Genomic DNA, 23,002 nt, shown 5'->3' on the forward strand with positions numbered 1-23,002 from the left:
TTCTTCTGGCTGTGGAAGCCGTGTAAACGCATTCATCAGCAGGTTTCATGTGTGACGAAGTCACATTGAAAGGGGTGGTTATCATTATTGTGGGCTGCCCAGTCAAAGTGACATTAAATAAAAGGAAATTCTTCAAGAGCATCCCTCAGATGCAACACAACGATGTCACAACATTTAATGATAAGACATCTACATCATTTTATGCAGATTATGATTATTTGAATGTTTATCAGTACTTAACCTGTAAAGAACTACAGAAGTCAACAATCTGCTGATGTGGCATCCAAGTGAAATGCGTTATTTCCACAAATTTAACTGTTTAAACCTAATTTAGAAAGAACTGCTCACAGATTGCGTCACCTTCCACCCAGTGGAGCACAGCAGAAGTAGTTAGTTTGTAGGCTTACATTGTGACACACTGGTTTATTGTATTAAGGTACAGAGGAGACGTGCTCACACGCCTAACGAAGTAGGCAATGTCTCACAGTGTCGTTCACCAAAATGGTTCGCTGTGTCTATTTGCAGTCTCCTAAAGTATTTTAGGATTAATGCAAACATGAACGGTCAAAACCAAAAGAAATGCTCCCTGGAGATCATTATTTTTTGCTTTGCCACCTAACATTTCGCTTCTTTTTTTATCAAATAAGTGTACAAGACGACTTCAAAGCACATGATTCTGATTTGAAGTCAACAAATGAACTCTCCATCAGAGCAAAACAGTTCTGAGTCTGTTTGTTTCTCCCAACAGGATCATTCCCTCCAGAGGGACAGAAGGAGGCTGTTTCCCGGCAGATGACCCTCGATCCTTTGTGGCTTTGCCTCATCCAGTCGTTTGCTTTTGCCTCTGGCTACATGTGGTACAGCGTCCTCCAGTACCTCTACTGCTGTTTATTTTGAGTGCGCTGATGAGGCGAGTCTTTATCGGACCACTGGAAAAGCCTCAGGATCAGTTGGTGTGTGGCCCAGTGTCACACTTTCCCCCTACGATGGTTGAATGTACAACAGTGGAGAGACTTAACAGGAAAGAAATCTAAAAATTTTAAAAAAATAATCATATGAAGTAAACAAACGCAGATTACAAAAACCCATACAATATGAAACTGGTCACAGGCGTAGTTAACTTGCACACAACCCTAACGCTACTCGCTCGCTCCAGTGGCCCATCGGAGTAATCTCTCACACTCGTCACCTCTCACATTTTGATGTTTACACGTCCTCATACATGTAGACACTCACACGTACATGACTTTTATTCAAAGTTAACGAAATGAGGCTCAGGACTCGTCCAGAAGATGCTCTGGACTGGACTCTCTTCCCCTTCGAGGCTTTAGCCGTAGTAGTTTTACAGAGTAAAAAGTATGTATGGACGTGTGTGATCTAATATGTGACTAGAAGCAAAATGTCTGCCCTTACTCTTCTTCCTGTTGAGAGTCGTTAAAGCCCACTGGACCTGTCTCTCAGCCTGCTGATGCGTCAGCTGGCTACACCTTCCAGAGCGAGCGGCTGTATGAACGTTGAGGCTACGCAGCCGGCCACTCCTCTGGCCTTCATTGCACTAAGGATCCATACTGCCCTAACTGCTCCCTGCCCCCAGGAAATAACCCCGAATGGTAGCTGTTGATGTTTTAATTTCTTTTATTTCCTCCTTTAACCCCGCATATCTTCACAACAACAGCCATTGTATTTGTTGATGTCTTTTTATTTTTCTTGTCGTTGTTGTCGGGACTCTGTCTGTCGAGGCAGTATTGTGAGCTTGCTGAAAAATGGGGGATCATGTTTACACTGGCAACCCTGCTGAAAACCTAAAGGGATTGTGGCTATGATGCATGAGTAACGGTTGTTTTCTGTCAGGGAAGACGAGGAGACGTGTCGTAACGCTTAATTTAAAAAAGAAATGTAACAAAAAAAAAAATGGTTGAAAGCAGGGAAATATAATGCAGTCTCATCACCCAAATAGTAACTTTTGGATTCTTCTTTCCACGCCTCTGCTCTCCAGCTCACGTACGAACATGCCCCCGCGCGGTCGGTCATGTGCAGCTACACACAGCAGAGTAGACTGCTGTCTCGAGGATCATTTCAGCAAGGCAGACTGAAAAGGCAGTGACTCTTACTCCCCCACTGGACTACATAGTTTTACAAATATTTAAGCCATATGCTTAGTGTCAGCGGTGGGAAAAGACACGGGGAAAAAAAGTTGGGGTTTTTTGTTTGTTTTTAATAGAAAGCTACCCTGATGTTCAGCATTCTACAATAGAGATTTTGGCTTAAAGAATTATAGGTGTCATAACTGTAAATTTACAGCATAACCTGCCTAAGTGAGTGTGTGTGGTCGTCTTTACCCCCCATTTTTATTTTATTTTTTATATATATATCTGACTCATGTCATGTTGCTCTGTGACGTCAGAGTTTGGTGGCACCTTCACTTCCGGTGGTCAAATTTGATTTCATTTTGAATTACATTTCTGTTTGATCTGGTATGTTTAGAGCTTGTACATAACATAAGTGAGAACATGTTGGAAGTGACTGCAGTGTCTTTTGGTCCACGATAATTTCAGAAATTTTTATTTTGGAATATGAATGTTTTAAAAAAAAAAAAAAAGAAAAAAAAAGAAGAAGAAAGGATTTTACCTTCACGGTTCAGTGTTGCCCTCTTTTGGTTTGTTTCTTTGACCATGTGCTTCATGACTTTATAGCTACTCTAGGGCCGTGCGCACAGCGGCACGTGACCCAGTTGCAAACTATAGAATAATCAGGATCTAGTGGGAGAACTCTCAAGCCTTACTGGACGTGCTGGTCGACCACAATCCTAAACAATGCTGTTTCCTTGCATTCCCTCTCGACATATTTGGTTTTTGGCATTTGTTACGAAGACAGTTTCAACGTGTCGAGATCAAACCGTGCCAGTGAGGAAGGAGTCACTGTCACTTACGAGGGGATTTCTCTCAAATGTACCCGTGTCGTGAATTTAAGGTCCGTTATTTGTAATTTACTTCACCTGCTTTGATTATGAAATTATAGAGGAGCAGTAGTGATCGTTGTCATAAAGCAGAGGTTTTCAAAGTGTGAGGTGGGCTCCAAACAGTTTTAACAAAGGCTCAAGAGATGAGGATTGGAAGGTTAAATGACATATATGATGCGGTCGGGAATTTGACTGTTTTTAAAAAGACAGAAGTGAAATATCTTATAATGTGTGGTCGCCTTGGCTCACTTGCTAAATAAGTGTTCGATTGAACGACATACTCGCCATCCTGTAGGCATCCGGGAATTTAGCAAAACTAAGCAAACAGGTGGAAAGTGTGGCTGAAGGGAGGCTTACTGTGTCAGACTTTGAAAATCTCTGTCATAAACTAATGCAGAAAAGGTGCATTTTAATAGTTGCTGCCCTCCATATGTGCCACTGTTGGTAAAAACTGTGTGAAATATATTTTTAAAAAAGGGCTACCTGACTAGGGTAGGAGAAAACAATCAGACTGTAAATGTGTTTCATCCCGTGTCCCTTTCAGATTTCCCTCCATGGCGAGAGTGACTTGAAATGAAGCTTCATCTTTTTCTTTTTCCTTCTTTCTTTCTTTCTTTTTGTTTTGACCATGTTTCCAAAGAAGGCAGGGAAAAAATGTTTTCCTAGATGTGGTTTTAGGAAATGAACACAATAGGGATTTAAACAGATTATACTAGAACTGTCTGTAATTTTCCATTTTGTACTTCTCCTTTAAATCCTAGCTACACAGCCATTTTACAACACAGACAACTTGTGCTGGAATAAAACGTAAAGATCACAACAGTGTGCCGCTCTTTTTTATTCATTTCTTTTTGGTTTGCAGTCCATATGAAACGCGGACGATGGCTCTGATGAGAGACTTCAAGATAAGTCTGAGGAGGTTCTTGTTTTTTTTCCATTCCTCCGATGCTCACATTTTTTTAAAATAACTTATTATTTTTACCAGTGTCATTATTAAACACAGCGTTCTGGATCTGCACCAAAGTTTAATGGGGTTTTTTCTTTAATGCAATATATTTCCCACAAAATGTCTAAGCGTTAGTCTACGGCTGCCTGCCTTTGTCCACATCGGCAACAGTGACAAATGCCATTATAATATGGGATTATTTCAATATTATCATTTCAGTTTTGCAGTTTTTCTAATAGTGTTTTGGTCATGTTGGCCAGCGAGAAAAGAAAAATGTTTTAACATGACAAAGGTGAATTTTTTTCACCATACAAACTATGTGTCATCTTAAAGAGAAATCACTGTTTCTAGTTATTCACACGCAGTAAATGTGTCACCCAGCTGCTGCATTGGTTATAACATTACCTGTTAGCAGAAACAGGTTAAATTAAGAATGCTTTAACAGGAAAGTAACCCTATTAGCCGTAATGCTAACCTAACAGAATGTGTGTTATTTACACATCACCAGTTTGAGATGTCACCGCACAACCTCTGATAGGCTGAAACTAATTGTTTCCCATGAATCTTTTGTGTGTCTGTGTCACGTTGTCAGAGTAGCAGCAGAATTAGCTGATGCAGACGGATTTTTCTTCAGTGGCTGTTTGTTTCTGATGAATGTATTTGATCCAAAAAAAAAAAAGAAAGTTTGTCTATGTAATTATACAAAATGACCTAAAGCATAACGTGTTTACAAATGAGTCGTTACACATCATTATTGACTCAAGTTGAAAAATATCCAGTGTTGGTTATATATAAGCTGCTAAGTGTCACAACCTATGTAACTTATGTAACCCCCTGCTAAGCTTTATGACATTACCCCTGACGGAACCATTTAAATTGTGTGTCCAATTTCACCTTCAAAGTAATTGCTAATTCTAGGGGTTCACATTCATTTATCTCTCTCTGATGGTTTCGTCTCATTGTAGGACTTGATGTTGAAATACAGACCTTTTGTCATTCAAAAAGGCTATCTCACACACACATATATATATATATATATATATATATATATATATATATATAATTTTGAATATGTCCTTCTTTAAAACTGTACAGAGAAAATCCTCAGTTTATTGTTTTTAAATTGCGGCATTCTTGGAGGTGTTCAAGTTTCTCATTTCCTCCGTGGAGAACAGACTAAGAATCGTCTGAGTAATCGAAGCCTGTTTCTGCTCACCTCTGTTTCTGTTGTTTAACTGTGTTGTCGGTTTCGGCTGGCGAAAGTGACCGGTTTATATTACAAAGCTCTCATTTCAGCCGTGACGTCAGCGGGGACCTTCACTGTGAGCTGATGTCAGCACAAGACGGAGATCTGCTTACTCTTTGCAGGAGAGTCACGGCTACGCCGGTGCCAAATCATCAGCGCTACTCGATTACAGCCCTGAAATTCAAATCTTTAATGGAGAAACTATTTAAAATGTTTACACAACATCTATAGTGGCAGAAGTATAACGATATTTTGATTTTGAACTGAGGAGCGCATCTTAAACCTTACGTTATATCGTCAGATTCACACGATAAATGGAAACTTAAGGCCAGCTACTAAACTGCTCGGCAGCTGGAGTGACAGTGGAGGGTCAGGTCTGTGGGGCAGACACATGCTTTGGGCAGCAAATGAAAATTGAGGATGAAAAGTGAGGAAGTGAGCTGGAAAATAGGATTAAATATGCACCAGGCTTTACCAAAATACCACAGGGTTAGGAGGCTGGGTGTTTTCTCATTCTGTGAGGAGTGCTCTGCAAGGAGATTCCTGCATTTCTGTGGTACTCCGCTCAAGGTCACCCCATGACACAGACAAGTTAATCTAATAATCTTTCATATTCTCTGCAGACGCACCAGTCTTCCTTCTCAGACACCAGCGATTAACTATTTCACGGCCACTGCACCTGAAGGTCCTGGATGTCACGCTTTGTCGCCTGCTCCCTCGTGAATGCTCCAGTGATGACAGCGTCCCCTGAGTCAGCAAGCAGTAAAACATCCAGCTGTGGAGAGGAGAGTCAGGTTGAATGTCTCTGCAGCAGCCACGAGCATCACAGATGCCCCCCCCACCCCCCTCCTGCTGCTGTCACGCTGGTCGAGCACACTGACTGTACTGTGTGAGAAGCGAACGCAGCTGGGTCTCATGTGCACATGTCGAAACATCCTGTTCAGGATTGGAGGCATAACTCTGATAGCAACACGATAAAAATGAGTCTAAAAACTATGTTCTGAACAATATTCCAGGGTACAGCCTCCATTGCAGTGTCCTGAAAATGAACAGAATTTAATTTATGTTGAACAAAAAGAGTGAAAGTCTCCACAGAATTAACATTCACATTAAATAGTGCACAAGAATGGAAACTTCACAGTCGGATAACTGTGCTTTGGATGAACTGTACCATTAATGCATGCATACGCTTCTTCATTTATAGTTTTTCTTGTTGACAACAGCAATGCTTCTGTAATAACCAGGATCCTTCTTGTGAAATTGAACTTGAAAAATATGTCAAAGTATGCTTTGTGCATTGATTACAACATGTGGCTCAGTGAGCTCAACATCTAAATGTGAAAACTTTGAACATTTGAGTAATTAAAGGGGCTTCAGAGCTCCGATCACCTTCTGTTTCAAGCTTTTTAAGCCTTCTATTTGCATATTCCAGGTATATAACTCTATTTGCATTGGCATATATGGCATATATAAATTACAAGAAACTGCATTGTCATTCAAAATATTGGATTTTAGCTGATATTTCCAACACATTGCTGATACCATCAGCTTATATTGTTTCCAACTAATTACGAAAAACATCAGGTCTGTCCTGATGTTTAATCAGCATATATGTATGCCTTATTGTTCGTAGTATTCTCGTCATTATGGTGGTACTTTGGCAGAGGAAAGCAGTGATTTAACAGTTTGAGTAGAAAAAAATAGATGAATAAAACTACCTCTAAGTACATGTAAACGTACTATATTTAGTTTTATGTCACATTATTAGTCAAAACTGCATTTTGAATGGTGTCATCCATCAGAGATTCTAACAGTATCCACAACAGGTGAATTTGATTTAATCTGCCTATTAGTGTGAATTTTTTACCAATGTGTCCTTTTAAATCCTTTAAAGCCAGTGAAATCATTAGCAATGGGAATGGTTTGGTGCGTGAAAAGACTTTTTTTTAGTTTACTAATTCTATTTGAGAGGGTTCGGAGAATTTAAGCTACTGTCCAAAATGCTCTGTTTTAGCTCCTGTCTCATTGGGGCCCATCTCCTAAATGCCCAGTCTGCTCTGATTTTTCAAATATATTTCAGGTTCCAGGTACAAGAGTTCAGGGCTATCTCTCTATCAAACTGAATTATGCACCCGTTCAGATGTGCTCCTTGGAATGCTTTTATCCTCACACTTGCTGGCAACTTGGTTGTGCTGCTTCCTACAAAATGAACACAAACCAAACATAGATGGTGTCTGAACAGGAAGAAATCTGATAACAAGTTCCTGTGTAAGTTGAGGTGATTCATTACAGTCGTAAAATTCACTTTTACATTTAGTAAATTGTGAATTTCTATTTCCTTTTGGTCATTTGATAGTTTTAACGTCACATAAAGGAAAATTCCCAACAATCGTACGGAAACGACTGGCACATCCAATCTTGAGTTGTGGCTTTCTTTCTTCTTTCATTAGCCTAATGTTAGCGTTTTTATTCACTATAGAAGACAAAGCAACTTTTGACAGAAGAAATAAAACAATAAAAACACAGTGTAGTATGCTAAGAGATTGTGAACTGATATGACCAGTATTATGTAATACAGATGTGGAGTCTCAACCCTCACATTGTGCTACTGTTAGATTGCAGTATCCTATCACAGGCCCCTGTTTTTGGTCTCACTCAGCTAAGGACTGTGTCTTCAGGAAGCAACTTACAAAATGACAGCCCCCTGAGTGTGATTGAATACATGTATGTCACCTTTAGCCGTGCTGTCTTGTCTTCACTCTGCTCTTTGACTGGAACTGCACCAAAAAAAACAAAGTCAGAGGTCAAAGAAGGACCAAAGGCCACTCCGTAACCCCGATTAAAGCCTTGCAGTCACTCTAAGAGGGGTGAGGAGGTCATGGTGGGATGGAGCTGTCTGTCCTCCCTGACGCTCGGGCTCTACTCGTGCCCTACTCGTGCCCTTTAACAGCGGCAGGTGACGTCAGAGCGGCCCCAGGCACCCAACTGTCTCTGTTGTTTTTAGCTGTCAGTTTTCCACTCACTCGCCACTCTTCCTCCTCCTCTTCTCTACAACAGTTCCTGGCTGACATCCAAACTCCTCCAGCTCTTTGGAGGAGTGACCTTTGCAGAGGCAGACTGACAGAGCGGCTTGGGCGCTCACTCAGTGTGTGGTGCTGGCAAACAGAGAGGATAATCTGAACTGTTACTGAGGCTGCCCCACTGAGAGGGCCGTTAGCTGACAGAAGTCTCAGACACTGCATTCATCCCGTGCAGGCATCGCACATTTAGAGAAGTCATCTGTCGCAAGGAGGATTTACTCCGGCCATGTGTTAGGTTTGCACGCTGAAACTAAAACCAATGTTTCCTTGCTGTTGTTTTGTGCCCGACTTTCAGAAATACCACCGAAAGGTGCATACTTTTACAGATGATAACCAGATATAATCAGTTTCATTCCAGAAAGTTTAACTAGGGGATTGCTGTGTTGGAATCTAGAGCAACACAGCTGGGTGGAGGATTGAATGTGACCAAATAACAACAGAGATCAGGTTTGTGTAGTTAAATTATTTGTTATAAATTCAAATAAGAATTTAATGATATCTAGGTATCACAAACATTTCTGGGAGAGTGTTAGTTTTAAGTGTTAGTTTTAATATCTTGGGGGGGATTGGGGTGCCCCTACCAGCTGTTTTCCATATTACATAAAACAGTCAGTTACATATTTCTCATTAGATTCCTATTAAAGTGGTCACAAATTATTTATTAGGGTGTATTTCTGATGCTCAAGTTTTCAGTTTGCTGCTTTTCAGCCCTTAAAATGTAGAGAAGTCAAAACCAACAAATCTCAGGCATTCTTGATTGATAGAATATGTCTGTTATTTATCCCTCATCGTAATCCGTGGGGGATTCGTTTACTTTAATTCATCCAATGATATCAGCACTGATTTCGTTTAGTTTCAAATGAATGTTTTCAACAGAAGATACCCACAGCAGTGAAGCAGTTCACTTCACCCACAGCAGATGCCATATGTGTATGCCATATGTGATACCCAGATATAGAAGCCAAGTGAGAGGTCACTGCATGTCACTGCCCTCAGATGGCGGCTCCTTAGGTAGCCCTGCGGGTCAAATCAAATGACCAGTAAGACGCGGCTCATCCTTCTCTCTAACATGTGCAGCCATGGAAACTGCTCTGGTAACAGCCAGGGACCTTTTTGTGTTTTCAGGAGTATATGGGCCCCTGAAAAGCACATCAGTCACAGTCACACAGCAAACAATGCAAATGAAGAGGAGTTCATTCTGCAGATACTTGCTGTTTTTGCAGCATCTGTTGAAGCTCTTTGTAGAGGATTTACTAATGAGTTTGGAACATTAATCCATCAGATAGTTTTTTTGTATGTTTCAAATACAGACTCTAAGGTCTCCTCACTAATGTGCAAATGCAGGGAGGTCCTTAGATGACTGTGATGTTCTTTTGGATTTTGTTTCCTTTACATGACATCAACTTTTGACTGAAAGCTCCAAAAATAGAAAATACTTTATAGGCTACATACTGGTAGTATAAAACTTCTTAAGACTTGTTCGAAATAGAATAATAGTGGCTTACCCTGGCATAAGAGGAAAAAGCACTGGATTCTAAACACTGCAGTCCCAGTCTGTGCATTTGAAGTCTGTTCAAGGTTTTCTTCAAACTGCTCATTCATATGCAGGGCAGTGATGGAGCCAAACAGCACTAAACCTCGGTGGCCTTATCAAAATGTACAAACTTTTGATTTACCAGTGGCACATAAAGTGAGACCTCTATTAAACATAAATTGCAAATATCATTTCGTTTTTAATCAGACCTCTTGGAAATCAATTTCCCTAGATAAATGAACGCCTTTATTTCCCTCGTGATTCCCAAAGTCACCTAACTCACGAATTTCACATTATCGTGTATTTTGGCGCCACCCTGTGGATAACTGCCTACACACATGCCATCTACCCGCGTTGTTCTCGCGGTTCTCGGGCGCTTAGCAACCTCACAACTTGTTTCTAAATACTGACCAATCAGGAGTCACCATGCAGAGACAGTAGACCAATCACATGCACCGATTTAAGCACCAATTCAAACGGAGAGTAAGCGCTTCCTGTTTTGTCAACTGCAGCTCACATGAGTGAACTACAGGCGAGAGAAGATAACCAAACAATTGTCTTTGTAGTCATCTAAAGAGGCACGACATGCACCCGAGTAAAATTCTTAACAGGTTGTGGAAGCTGCTGGTTTAGATATATTTTAAACCACAGCCGTAACACGCTAACGTTAAATTAGGTAACGTTTAACGTTAGTTTCGGTTGACAAACAACAAAATGCCGTCCCGTGTTGAGGACTACGAGGTGTTGTACACTATAGGCTCCGGCTCCTATGGAAAATGCCAGAAAATAAGACGAAAAAGTGACGGGAAAGTGAGTAACCCAGCTGCAGGTTATGTCTTTTTTGTTGTGACCACCAAACAGTTGGTGCTGATGTTGCCACCCGGTTAAACGTAAGCATCTAAGGTTGAATTTAATGCATTTGTGACAAGCATAGGAAAGTCTGCTACAAATAGTACTACAAAGAGGTTTAAAACGACGGCACAGTATTTAAAATTTACAGAGTCTTAAAAGAATAATAAAAAAAATTGGCATAACATGACTCAAAAGAGCTCCAAAGAGACTTGGATCTATAAAGTAGCTCAAAACAGCCACTAAGTACTTTAAGAGAATTCGAGAGACAAAATTATTCAAAAGCGAATCACCTCAAAACGACTAATGGAAACAGAAAGATTCAGAACAGTTTAAGACTTTGTTATTGAATTTGCTAAAACATTCAGATTGTAAAAACTAAATTCAAAGTTACATTGAATATACTGGACTGTTGAAGAAAAATGAGCTCTGTTGTCACTTGTAAAGTGTGACGGCAACAAAGTGCAGCTACAAAGAGATACAGAATGGCTATAAATTGCTGCAGATGTTACTAGAAAGAAACATAAACTTTTGAAAGAAACTCAAAATAAACGTAGATAAAACTACTGAAGAAAGATGCGCATTTCTGCTCCAAAGATGGAAAAGCTTGTACAGTTGGGGAAAATGTAATGTATTGTAGGGGGCAGTTTTTATTAGAGTAGAGATGAGTGGTAACAACAAAAGAAAGTAATTAGACACGTAACAGAAGCCTTGTATTCTGTGCTAAAATAGTTTCTGCTCTGATTAAACTGCCACCTGGATTCTTCAGCTTTAATTCGGGTAGATGATATCCACCTGCCTATTCCGTCATGTATTCTTTGATTAAAATCTCTGTTTAATTAGAGCTCTTCTGTTCTGTAGATCCTTGTGTGGAAGGAGCTGGACTACGGCACCATGGCAGAGAGTGAGAAGCAGATGCTTGTGTCAGAGGTGAACCTCTTGAGGGAACTCAAGCATCCAAACATAGTGAGGTACTACGACCGCATCATAGACCGCACCAACGCCACGCTCTACATTGTCATGGAGCATTGTGAAGGCGGGGATCTGTCCAGTCTCATCAGCCGGTGCATTAAGGAAAGGTAAATCACAGGAAGGTTGAGAACACGCGCTCCTTTTCTTGAAATTTGCTGAAGTTGCGTGCGTGTTTACATGGCAGGCGGTATTTGGAGGAGCAGTTCATCCTGCGAGTCATGGCGCAGCTCACATTAGCCCTGAAGGAGTGTCACAGGCGGAGCGACGGCAGAGCCACGGTTCTTCATCGGGACCTGAAACCAGCCAACATCTTCCTCGACATCAAGCAGAACGTCAAGCTTGGTGACTTTGGTCTTGCGAGGATTCTGAACCACGACACCAGCTTTGCAAAGACATTTGTTGGGACGCCATACTACATGTCTCCAGTGAGTTTGATGACAGCCACCCTGGTTACCCTTTCAAAAATACCTGTTTGTGGAATATTTAGCTGGATCTCTTAACCCTCCTCATCTAAAATTGGATGCTTAAAACATGAAAAGAAAAACTTTTTGAAATATGTTTTAAAGAAATCTGTCGTCAAGTTTGCCATTTTTAAAAAAAAAAAATTTTTCTTTCAGGAACAAATAAACAGGATGTCATACAACGAGAAGTCAGATATTTGGTCGCTTGGATGTTTGCTGTATGAGCTTTGTGCATTATCGTAAGTTTTCCAGCTGCTCTGCTTTAACTGATTTCCCCCAGCTGTTTCATAGCAGATCTGACAGTTTAAAAAAAAAAATAAATAAATTATTCTTCCTCTTTATTCTTTTAGGCCTCCGTTCACTGCCTACAACCAGAAGGAGTTGGCAGAGAAGATCAGAGAGGGGAAGTTCAGAAGAATCCCGTACCGGTATTCTGAGGAGCTGAACACCTTACTCAGCAAAATGCTCTACTTAAAGGTTTGAAATGAATTATTTAACAATGCTGTAATGTAGCATGAGACAGTGCATCACTTTGCAGAGCACTGTGCCCCTGCTGATGCTGTCAGGATACACAGAGTCCTCTTTGTTGGCAGGACTATCTGAGGCCCTCTGTGGAGTCTATTCTCCAGAGCAGCTTGTTGAGCGACGCTGTAGCCGAAGAGCAGAGGAAGGCACAGATGCGACCCCGAAGGAAGTCTGCAGAATCTGACTGTCCCGTCCACAAGCCACCTGAACCGGTGCCCACCGCAGAGCTCAGACTCAGGGAACAGGCGCTGCGGGACAGAGAACAGGCCCTCAAGGGACGTGAAGAGAGGCTGGAGAGTAAGACTTTCAGTTGTAGTGAACTTTGGGCTAAACGTCTGCTTTGGTCCAGACCTGAAAAACAAATACAAGTGTGAACACACCCTAAATTTTTTAAAAGTTACACCCGCAATTATAAAAAGTCAGGTCAGAGGCTGTGGGGGTAATAATGAAAATAATAAGTGAATTTCACCATCTACAGTACGTAATATCATAAGATTCACAGAATCGGGTGAACTCTATACACAGGGTAGGAGGATGAAAACCAATAATGAACGGGTCTGATCCGCAGGCCCTTCAGCTCTGCTGTAAAAGCAAACAGATTGTGAGGCGGGGTGGAAATCCCTGCACAGGCACAGGAACACCTCTGACAGGTTGGAGTTGGTGAACACAGTTCATCGCTGACTCCACAAATTCATGGAAAAAAACTGCCGTGCCAACTGCTCATTGAAGTTCAACTGAGCTTAGAAATCAGGCATGTTGAACAAGAAACGAGGCCTTGAGCTGTTGAGCTGCTGGAATCCTTTATCAAGCAAAGATGTGACAAGAATTTGAAAACATTTCACACTTAGACAGTGTTGACAAAAGAGGCAACGCAATGATAAGCATGCATCTGATAAATGAGCAAGTTGTTTAAGGTTTGTATCGCAGTCAGACAAAACACTCTTTAATCAAGACACAGTTCCCCTGAGAGTCGTCATTTCCGGTATTTCACACCTAGATGTCCTTTGTCTTTAGCAGATTGATGAATATAATTGGCGAGTTGATTTCTATTGTGTCTTTATTAAAGGCTACAGTTGACACTAAACACTTTCTACGTCCCGTTTGACAAAGCTTTGGTGGAAAAGATTTCATGCCCTCGCACCTTTTCTTTGAGACTGGGTTTTATCCTGATCTCTGCTGACCTGCAGCTGTTGGATAGGTTTCACAGCATGGATGAAACTGTGCAAAGCTGCTTATAATGAGAGATTAGAAAAGCTGTGGATTCTGGAAAGCATTTCATACTTCAGTGTTTTAAACAAACAGGTGACAGCTGCACTTACAGGATCTCACTGAGTCTTTTTGAAATGTAATATATATTAAAGACTCATTTCGGCCGTATGATCATATGAAATGTGTTTGCCCGACATGAACCACAAAGAGCTGGTTATATCTGACAAAGTGACACTGTGTAGTCGAAATGTGTGTGTGGAAGGAACAGGTTTGTTCACGTTACAGCAGTGTTGCAATCAAGCGGTGATCTACTTCCAGCCACAGTCCCCGGCTGACAGGCTGCGGTGTGTCTGCTGAAATATGTGCAAATAATGACGCATTGAAAACTTTAAAAAAAAAAGTTTTCTTTCTTTCAATGACAGAACGGGAGCAGGAGCTGTGTGTCCGTGAGCGTCTGATAAATGAAAAGCATGCACGGTAACCTTTTTTCTTTTTTTTAAAGAGATTATCTGTTCACAATCATTTTCATTTGACCTATTTTGCCCATTCACAGACACCATCACTCTTTGTCTGTCTCTTTAGCTGATTGCTCTTCATTCTCACCTTCTGTTCCAGGGCCGAGAGTTTGCTGAAGAATTACAGCCGGCTGCAGGCGCAGAGGGATGTGGCTCTGGTCTACGCCAAAGACATAGGTATGGGAATCCGACGAAGACCTCTGGATCCACTGAACCTAGACCAAAACTAAGCTGTGTTTTTGTGTAATTTGTCCAGAAATTTAATGACTGAAATCAGGTCTATTTATCCTTTTCATATCATGTAAATAAAGGTTTTTTTATCAACCAAGGAGGTTTTAAATTTATGTGAGGTTTTAAATTCACCACCTCTTACCACGCACCTTACAATCTGAAATCTAGCTCTCATTGCAAGGGTTTTACTCGGGGCTGCCTCGTTTTTGTAAAGTCTAGTCTGACCTTTGCTAATCAGTCACTTGCTGTTTGGCTCTAGATGAGGAGAACCTGTCCCCTGGCAAGAAGAAGGTCCACTTTGCCGGTGAAAGCAAAGAAAACCAGCAGCCCGATAGCTGTCAGAGTGCGATGATGATGATGAAGAGGCTGCAGGCTGCCAATCTACGTGCCCAAAAACTGAGCGAAGTGGAGAAGATCTGCCAGTTGAAGAGCAGGCAGATCCTTGGCCTCCGCTGATCACATACCTTGCTTACTTGTGAATGAATGTGAAAGCCTCTGAGTCGTTACTACTGGATGTAAATATAGAGTAATTTATAAGATGACTAAGCTGTTACGGCAGCAGTGAAGCCGAATGAGTCAGATCAGTGTGTTTTCTTTCTGTAGTGTCAAAGTTTATGTTAGCTGGACAGTGATGTGTGGATGTTGTTGATGTTACAGGCAGCTACTGTGATTGTCAGTGTATTGTGTATATTCCTGTTAAATTTCGGTCTGTTTCTTTCACAAATTATATCCCAAAAAGGGACAGATTTCATGAAAAATAAGACCTCTGGAACTGGCAATGAAAATGCAAACTATTCCATATAATTGTGAAATCGATTTGTTTCGCTTTGACTTACCAAGGACAGACTATAATAAATTTGTTTTTGAAAAGGTTTTATATGTTGTAAGATTGTTAGTTTTTTATTATAAATCAAAACAGTAACTGAGAAGAAACCCTTTTAATTTTGCGTTTTACATGGGGTTAAAAAGACTTTCATCACGACTGATAGTGCCCACAAGGGGTCATCAGTTTCATGTCAAATGGTTGATTACGGGCAGTATCAGTTCACAGCGTGAAGTTCTTTGTTTTAAGCAGATTGATGGATGTTATTAGGCGGGACATTTCTATAATGATTTTATTCAAAACAACTGTAGATCCAGTAGATAAATTGGATTATCCAGATACCTTCCTTAAGCCTATTTCTTCAAAGATCTACTGACAAAGATAACTAAAGTTGAAAAACGAAAATCCCTTTTGCCACTGCAAAAATGGCGAATATTAAGTTAATAAAATATAACGATTATAATCTAATTATTAGGGCGGACTAAAGACAGTGATTTTCACATTTGCCTTCTTAGGCACTTATCTTTTGATTGCATCAACCTCAGTAATGATGAAATCAATCAAAAGCTGAACATCTGGGTGCTAATGTTGAAGTATCGATACCACTAGATTTAATAATCATTTGAAGATGTCATCGCGAGATTACAGTTGCTGTTAGCGTGCGTAGCAACCGTCGTTGCTTGGCTTTTTTGCACCTCCCACTCGCGACAGCTGCAAAATGTGACCAATCACATCATTCCTCGTACCACATCCACCAATAGGAGCTCTCGTGGGTGTGCCCCTGATGCGCCTTGTTCCGTGTGGAAAGTTTACCGGCTCGGGTGCAAAGTTTCAGCCGTCTGCAAACTGAAGCTCGTCGGCAGACCTATCTGGAATATGCTGGTGGAAACCACGGTGTATTCACACGGTTACTAACTCTAGTATCTCTTTAAAATATTCGCGTTTTTGTCTTCAGATGTTGTCGAGTGATGCTGTCAGATAACAGAGGCGTGACAGGACGCTACTAGCATTGATCGTATTGTCTCAGGGCGCCCGCTAGCTTAACGTGAGCGCGTTAGCTTGGAGTTGAACCAGGCGGCTAGTTCGCTGATGTCCTGGTGATTTCGTACACGGACACGGTGAAACATTACCCGACGTTTAGTCGAAACCTGAATCTACGAGGACTATTAGGAAAGAAAAATGGCTTGCGAACCCAATCGTGTCCGGCTGATGTGTATGCTCTCACTGACTTTTATCTTCTTCATAGTGGAGGTGGTGGTCAGTCGTATCACCTCATCTTTGTCGATGCTGTCGGACTCGTTTCATATGCTGTCGGACGTAATCGCGCTGGTTGTGGCTCTGGTCGCGGTACGGTTCGCCGAGAAAACCCACGCGACCAACAAAAATACCTTCGGCTGGATCCGGGCGGAGGTGATGGGGGCTCTGGTGAACGCCGTCTTCCTCACGGCGCTTTGCTTCACCATCGTCCTGGAGGCGATCGAGCGTTTCACCGAGCCCCATGAGATCGAGAGCCCGTTGGTGGTCGCCGGGGTCGGTGCCGCGGGGCTGTTGGTCAACCTGCTCGGGCTCTGTCTGTTCCATGGACATGCCGGTGGGGGCCACGGACACTCCCACGGGGGTCACTCTCATGGGAGTAAGAACAAGAGGGGGAAAACCGGCAAGGCTGGGAATGGGTCAGCCGGAGAGGAGACCAACAACCTTGTCGGGAATCACAACAGCCCTGGTGATACGAGGCCAAGAACTGGTAAGTATAAGCTGTTTGTGTCTTTGTTGGCATATGCGCTTTGTGTACAGAACAGACGTATAGGATCTGTTTAAACACCACAAATCCTCTTTTATTGAGTCTCACCATTGACTCGACAGAATGTGTTAAGACTTTTATCTTCATTGTAAGCAGTCCAGATTGCCTCACAGTTCATCCTTATATCACCAACATGCCCTGACAAACCTCTGACTCATCCATATTGTTTCCTTGACAGCTGCTGACTTATTTGTTTGGTATCGCTTATTTGTTTTTGCCCATTTCATCCTTGGAAACTTGCTATTGTCAGTGTCATAAGCCAGTGAAGCCTCAAGTTTCACGTTTTGTAAAACTGGCTCCTCTCAGCTGGCTTTTAAAGACCGTTCTCTGGAAACTTCTTCCTGAGCTGACGCATGTTTTTGTCTCTTACCAAGTTGAGAAAAATCAGTGAAGGATTTGTAAAGTCTTTTTTTGTCTTGTCTTGCTCTTGTTGCTTGAATTTACACACATTCCACTCAAGGAGATTGACTCCTTGTAAAGTAAGGATAATGTGATAGTGACAGCCATGCTGTAGTATTTGGTTGCCATAAACGCACACGAAAAAAGCTCATCGTTCTGTGTGTAAGTACCAATCAGCTGTATGTTGAGAAGAAAACAACAGCCTCCCTTGACCTGAAGCCGGCCAGTATGCCTTCCTTACTGAAGGGTTAAACCCATATAGAGTAGACCATTTTCCCCCTCACCATCAGGCCCTGCCAGGTTCAATAAATGGATACTATATCCCCTTCTCCTCCATGCACTGACTGCTGTTACTCGGTCATACATCAGTGTAACCGTGGAGTCGACAGCCCCAGACACATCATTAGCTGCTGATGAATGACCCGGCGGTGCCCTGGGATGGGAGCGAGCCGTCGCTCCCATAGCTCTGTGTGCCTCACTCGCTGCAGATAGCAATTAAATTTTGTGTTAATGTAAATTTGCTGTGCAGTGTTGTTGTTGCAATTTGGGATGCCACATGCTGGGAGTTTACTGTCATGTATTCCACTGTGACTGTCTGGTATGTTGACTCCCATGTGTTTAGCCCTGAGCACTTGTAGCGCAGGCTTGGTCACAAGGCTCAGAATTCCTCCACAGTGTTGTCTGTTGTGAGGAAGAAGAAGAAAAAAACAAATCGGTCAAACAAAAGAGCTGAATATAAATCTTAATCACTCTCCCCTTGACTTTGAATGGAGCCCTTCCAGTCACCCCATAGCAACACAGGCTCTTTTGTCTCAAATGAACTTGAAATGATGTAACCGAGCAATTCAACAACTGCTCCTTCAGTTGCATCTTTCTAAAGTGTTCTTCCTGCTGACCGATTTGATGCAACCACATTATTTCCCTTTTATGGTCCCAGTTTCTCCATTTCTGTTTTTGTTAGATTTCATATCTGTCCGTTGTGTTTATCTGCATTGAACGATGTATTAGTGTCTCTGTGTCAAAGTCCGTTTGATTTGTTCAGCTGTCATGTTCTTGGAAACCAAACTTGCCTCCCTGATATTCATTTTCTCTTATTTTCAGACATCAGCTGTAAAGACGGCACGGAGGTGCAGATGAATGGCAGCACCCACTTTGACGAGATGGACCATGAGCACGACTCCTCATCGCAGCTCAACATGCGCGGGGTCTTCCTGCACGTGCTGGGTGACGCCCTGGGCTCTGTCATTGTAGTGGTCAATGCTGTCATTTTTACATTTGTGTGGAAGCCCTGCAAACCTGATGAGATATGTGTGAACCCGTGTATTAACAGCCACACCACAGACCACCACCATGTCAATCACACTCTAGTTGATCTGCTGGAAGGTCCAACTGTGTCGCCCATGTCGAGTGCCGGGCCCTGCTGGGTTCTTTACCTGGATCCCACGCTGTGCATCATCATGGTCTGTATCCTGCTCTACACTACCTATCCACTGCTGAAAGAGTCAGCCCTCATCCTGCTGCAGACCGTCCCCAAGCAGATCAATATGCACCGGCTCAACGAGCGGCTGCTGAGCCTGGACGGCGTTTTGGCCATCCACGAGCTGCACATCTGGCAGCTTGCAGGAAGCCGAATCATCGCCACGGCGCATATCAAATGCCACGACCCAACATCTTACATGGATGTGGCCAAACGCATCAAGGACTTCTTCCACAACGAGGGCATCCACGCCACCACCATCCAGCCAGAGTTCGTCACGTTCAGCTCGGACTCTCGGGACTCCCTGTGCGAGCTCTCCTGTCGGACTCAGTGCGCTCCCAAGCTGTGCTGCGGCTCTGCGGACAAACAGAACGGAGGCTCTGACAAGAAAACCGGCAGTGACTGCAAACCTGCTGCTGCCGCAGCCCTGGAGGTAATCAGTGAGACCCCAGAGCAGGTTCAGGTGTGCCCTCGGACTGAGGCTGAGGTCACCATCACCAGAGAGGTGGAGTCGTCCCTTTGAGATGGAGGGGACAGAAAGTAACAGAGGGGAAGCAGGACAACTACCACTTTGGGCAAAAAATGTCACTGTCATTTACAGGAAGCTGTTCTCTTTTCGACCCATTGTTGTCCTGATTAGAAAATTCTTTTCCTTCACTTTCCATTCTCTTTTGTCGCCCTTTTACATGCCTGTCCCTTCCACGTTCATCCATTTGAGCCTCAGTTTCTATCCATTCCGGTCGTCCCTTTCCTCATTTTCCTGCCCTGCCCAGCCTCTCCTCTGCCGCTCGGCCCCTATCTTGTCGTCTGTAGCCCTGGCAGTTTGGTTGTGATGCATGTTGGGGTTCACGGACCTCATCTCCTCCAACACTGGAGCGAGGCCTGCATGAGTGTCCCTCATTAGCACCGTGTTGTGACGTGCCATCTCATTCTATGGTGTTTTCTGTGCCAAAGCTTCTCACTGCAGGACCGACGGGATTGAAGAGATGCCCTCTCCTCCAAGTGGACTGTCGGTGCACACATCAGTAGGTTATGTAGTTGAGCCTATTGGACCTCTTGTTATATTGCATAGGCTGTGAGCAAATCTATTTTCTTATCCTCTGGCTATAGTGGAATAGTATTGTATTGCTTAATAATTTAAGTATTTAAGTTATTAGAAATGATCTATCTCCCTTTCTAGATGCTGTTTATAATATTTAGTTTGGATGATACGGAAAGATTTTTGCAATTTTTCTGTCTGGATTTTTGTGACAGATCATCTATGCTGTAGTTTTTTCATTTTCCAAATGTGATGTTTTTATAATGATTTCGTTTTTTAGCCTGTACTCTGGCCTTGACTCGGTTTTAATTGCAGTCATTAGTTGGATGAAAAAGCCGTATCGACACCTCTCACCTTGCCTATTAAACAAACTGCTGTGGTTTAGCACTAAGCATAGTCGACACAGTGTAACAGAACTCATTGCGGTGGCACAGTCGCCGAATTAAAAGTTTATTCGTGAATTTGTCGCCTTTCAAGCCGGAGGGTCGGGACTGTTGTGAAGAAATTAGCACTGTATGCCATTAGTGATACACTCTTCTCTGTATGAGCCTGTACTGGAAAGCTTCTCATGTTGGTTGTTCTTGTTTTGAAATCCTCGTGAATGTGTTCGGCACCTTGTTAACAGTCAATTCTGTGGGAGCCTTTGTATTTTCAGGATGTTTGACCATAGTCACACAACCAAACTGAGACCTGGTGTTTGACATTTAACAGCTCCACTACGAGCTCTTGTTGCTGCTTACCAGCGCCTGCTGGTATCCTCCAGTATAACTCATGACTGTAGGGAATGACTCATCATATAGCTTGCCTCTCCTCTGGTCTGGGCAGCTTGTTGAATTAAAGTCCATATGGTGGCCTTTGAAATTGTACGACGTTCCCCTTGTCAGCACATATATCATCTAAAGTCGATGCATTTCAGATTTCCACTCAATTAAATGTGTATGCAATATGGAAATATGTGCTGGGAAATGTATTTTTCTTCATTTGTAATGTTTGGTCACTTTTATTCTGTCTTTTATGACTTGAGCTCTGTGTGCAAATTGAAAACAAATGTTTGTTTTTTTAATTTTAGATATGACATGTCAGCTGATGTGTTTATGAGATATATATATATATATATATCTCCACAGTACCTGTCCAATGTGTCATTGTGAAATAAAAACAAAATATGGCTGGTTGATACAGCTGAAGAATCTACATGTCTTAGTCTTGTTATGTTATACCCTCACAGGCGAGATGATTTTAGGCAGGGGACATTTCCACGGAGAAAACTTTTTCCTATTTAAAAATATGTAAAATAGTTTATGGGATCGAAATAAGACATTCTGAAATCAAGAAAGTGAAGAAGGCAGAAGTGATTTTAGTTTTGGTTTCTGTAGACGGTATTTTTGGTATGATTTCTTGTAGAGATGTGGTTATATATAGGAATTGATTTAAAAAATGAAATCCTGATTTGTTATTGATACACATGCTATTATTTGACATAATCTAGCATTAGTTGCGCTTTAATTCTGCATGGTTTGCTTTGACTTGCCCCAAAGTGGACATCCTGCAATACCTGAAATACTATTGTAAGAAATTCAGACATTAGAGCTGTTTGTAGTAAAAGTCAGACAGTGTGACGCCCCCCCCCCCATGAACTAGAAAGTGAAGCAAAACTGCCACAAAGCCTAAAAAAGGGCCACAAACACAGACAAAAAGACTGCTGATGGCTGCATAACATTCACAAAGAAACATCCTCATAAAGGCACGACGTGAGTACAAACTTGCTGAGTTAACTAAGAAAGGTAGTTGTTTCAAGTTGACAAAGAACAAATCCGTTAAATGTTGTAACAACAGATGAAACGGGCAGATGTTTGAACGCTGCTGTGCAATAGGTGGACATTTTAAACCGGTATAAGCTCCCCGCATGTAAAGCTATATTTACAGATAATCTGTAAAGACGGCAAATTTGTGGCTCATGTTTTCAGTCCAGCCACAAATCCTCAAACTATCTAAACAGTAGTAATGGTTAGAAGTGAATCTGACCCACTGAGCGAGCTGTGGAGTGTTGTGCTGCCATCACATAAGTCCATAATTGCAGCATTTCACCACTGTTCTTTGCGGTGTGTGAAGAAGCAGATTCAGAGTGTCAGTCTGCAGAGGCTGTGGGGCTGGAGGAGCTGACGCCAGCCGGAGGAGACTTATTTAAGAGGCTCGGGAGCATTCCAGAGGCAGGTCTCTACCCAGCATTCCTCAGTGCTGCTGGGGTGCTTGCTGTTCTCTGTAGCCTGTACAGAAAGGGACTCATGTATAGTCAGGTGCTTGTTTTGTACTCTTTGTGTAAGTAAGGTGTTCTTTTCAGTTTTCAGTGCCTCCTGTGCATTATCCTCTTGTTTGTGTCACAAAACGGTCATTTCTGAGAGGGGATTAGTCAGCAATTTGTGAAAACACTCCTTTTAATGCACACAGAGCTGTTCTGAGGATTTGTTTTTCACCAGAAGCCTGAAAATAATCTGATTCCTGCTCAGACCTTCTGACAAAGTGAAAGATGCTTCAAAGACTGATTTGACTTTTGGGAAATACACTTATTTGCTAATGTATTAGTCTAACCTTATTATCTGTGCGTGTTTGTGTGTGTGTGTGGTTGCACGAGGCCATCTGTCACCCTGGCTTTGTCCCAGGGATTTTCAAACTGAGTGAACTGGAAGCTGAGTCTCTGCAGGTGGGAGGGGGAGTTAACACCAGACCTAAGGGTTAGAGGTCACTCGGCTGCTAAATGTATTCACCTTTGTTAACGCAGCGTTTGTGGACGCAGCGACCTGCGTAAGCTAAAAAAGCAGGACACAATACCCCCCCCCCCCCCCAGACACACACACAAAAAAGCATCCTGTTGATACATTTTTTTCCCAGCTTGTGCCTCTCATATTTTACTCTTACAGTGGGACAGATCGCTGTGA

At 42.3% G+C, this 23,002-nt stretch overlaps 4 protein-coding genes across 6 annotated transcripts in view; 3 read left to right on the forward strand and 1 right to left on the reverse strand.

Annotated features, from left to right (window-relative positions):
• The window catches only part of lpgat1 (lysophosphatidylglycerol acyltransferase 1), a 45,302-nt gene extending 41,523 nt beyond the window's left edge, over positions 1 to 3,779 (forward strand). For all 3 annotated transcript variants that reach the window (XM_072362930.1, XM_072362931.1, XM_072362929.1), the window contains exon 8: positions 749 to 3,779. In XM_072362930.1, the coding sequence (XP_072219031.1) occupies positions 749 to 897 (149 nt within the window). In that variant the 3' untranslated portion in view covers positions 898 to 3,779. The remainder of the gene's footprint in view (positions 1 to 748) is intronic.
• Positions 1 to 23,002, reverse strand: part of znf106b (zinc finger protein 106b) — a 154,286-nt gene that overhangs the window by 19,029 nt on the left and 112,255 nt on the right. The window lies entirely within an intron of this gene.
• On the forward strand, positions 10,279 to 15,344 carry nek2 (NIMA-related kinase 2). The gene is made up of 9 exons (XM_072361922.1): positions 10,279 to 10,575; positions 11,476 to 11,693; positions 11,771 to 12,011; positions 12,204 to 12,286; positions 12,398 to 12,524; positions 12,641 to 12,869; positions 14,204 to 14,258; positions 14,397 to 14,473; positions 14,787 to 15,344. Exons 1-9 carry the CDS (start codon positions 10,480 to 10,482, stop codon positions 14,981 to 14,983), a joined length of 1,323 nt encoding a protein of 440 aa, XP_072218023.1. The 5' UTR covers positions 10,279 to 10,479; the 3' UTR covers positions 14,984 to 15,344.
• Positions 16,130 to 21,256, forward strand: slc30a1a (solute carrier family 30 member 1a). The gene is made up of 2 exons (XM_072361945.1): positions 16,130 to 17,094; positions 18,652 to 21,256. Exons 1-2 carry the CDS (start codon positions 16,530 to 16,532, stop codon positions 19,548 to 19,550), a joined length of 1,464 nt encoding a protein of 487 aa, XP_072218046.1. The 5' UTR covers positions 16,130 to 16,529; the 3' UTR covers positions 19,551 to 21,256.

This window comes from Leuresthes tenuis, unplaced genomic scaffold (genome assembly GCF_036924035.1).
Source record: "Leuresthes tenuis unplaced genomic scaffold, fLeuTen1.0.hap1 SCAF_13, whole genome shotgun sequence".
In the NCBI taxonomy this organism is placed as follows: domain Eukaryota; kingdom Metazoa; phylum Chordata; class Actinopteri; order Atheriniformes; family Atherinopsidae; genus Leuresthes; species Leuresthes tenuis.

Excerpts from the sequence above, each read along its gene's own strand:
- nek2 (XM_072361922.1), top strand. The coding sequence starts at position 10,480 with ATGCCGTCCCGTGTTGAGGACTACGAGGTGTTGTACACTATAGGCTCC. Across the intron at positions 10,576-11,475 it reads GACGAAAAAGTGACGGGAAA|ATCCTTGTGTGGAAGGAGCT; the intron begins GTGAGTAACCCA and ends TCTGTTCTGTAG. Across the intron at positions 11,694-11,770 it reads AGCCGGTGCATTAAGGAAAG|GCGGTATTTGGAGGAGCAGT; the intron begins GTAAATCACAGG and ends TTTACATGGCAG.
- slc30a1a (XM_072361945.1), top strand. The coding sequence starts at position 16,530 with ATGGCTTGCGAACCCAATCGTGTCCGGCTGATGTGTATGCTCTCACTG. Across the intron at positions 17,095-18,651 it reads TGATACGAGGCCAAGAACTG|ACATCAGCTGTAAAGACGGC; the intron begins GTAAGTATAAGC and ends TCTTATTTTCAG.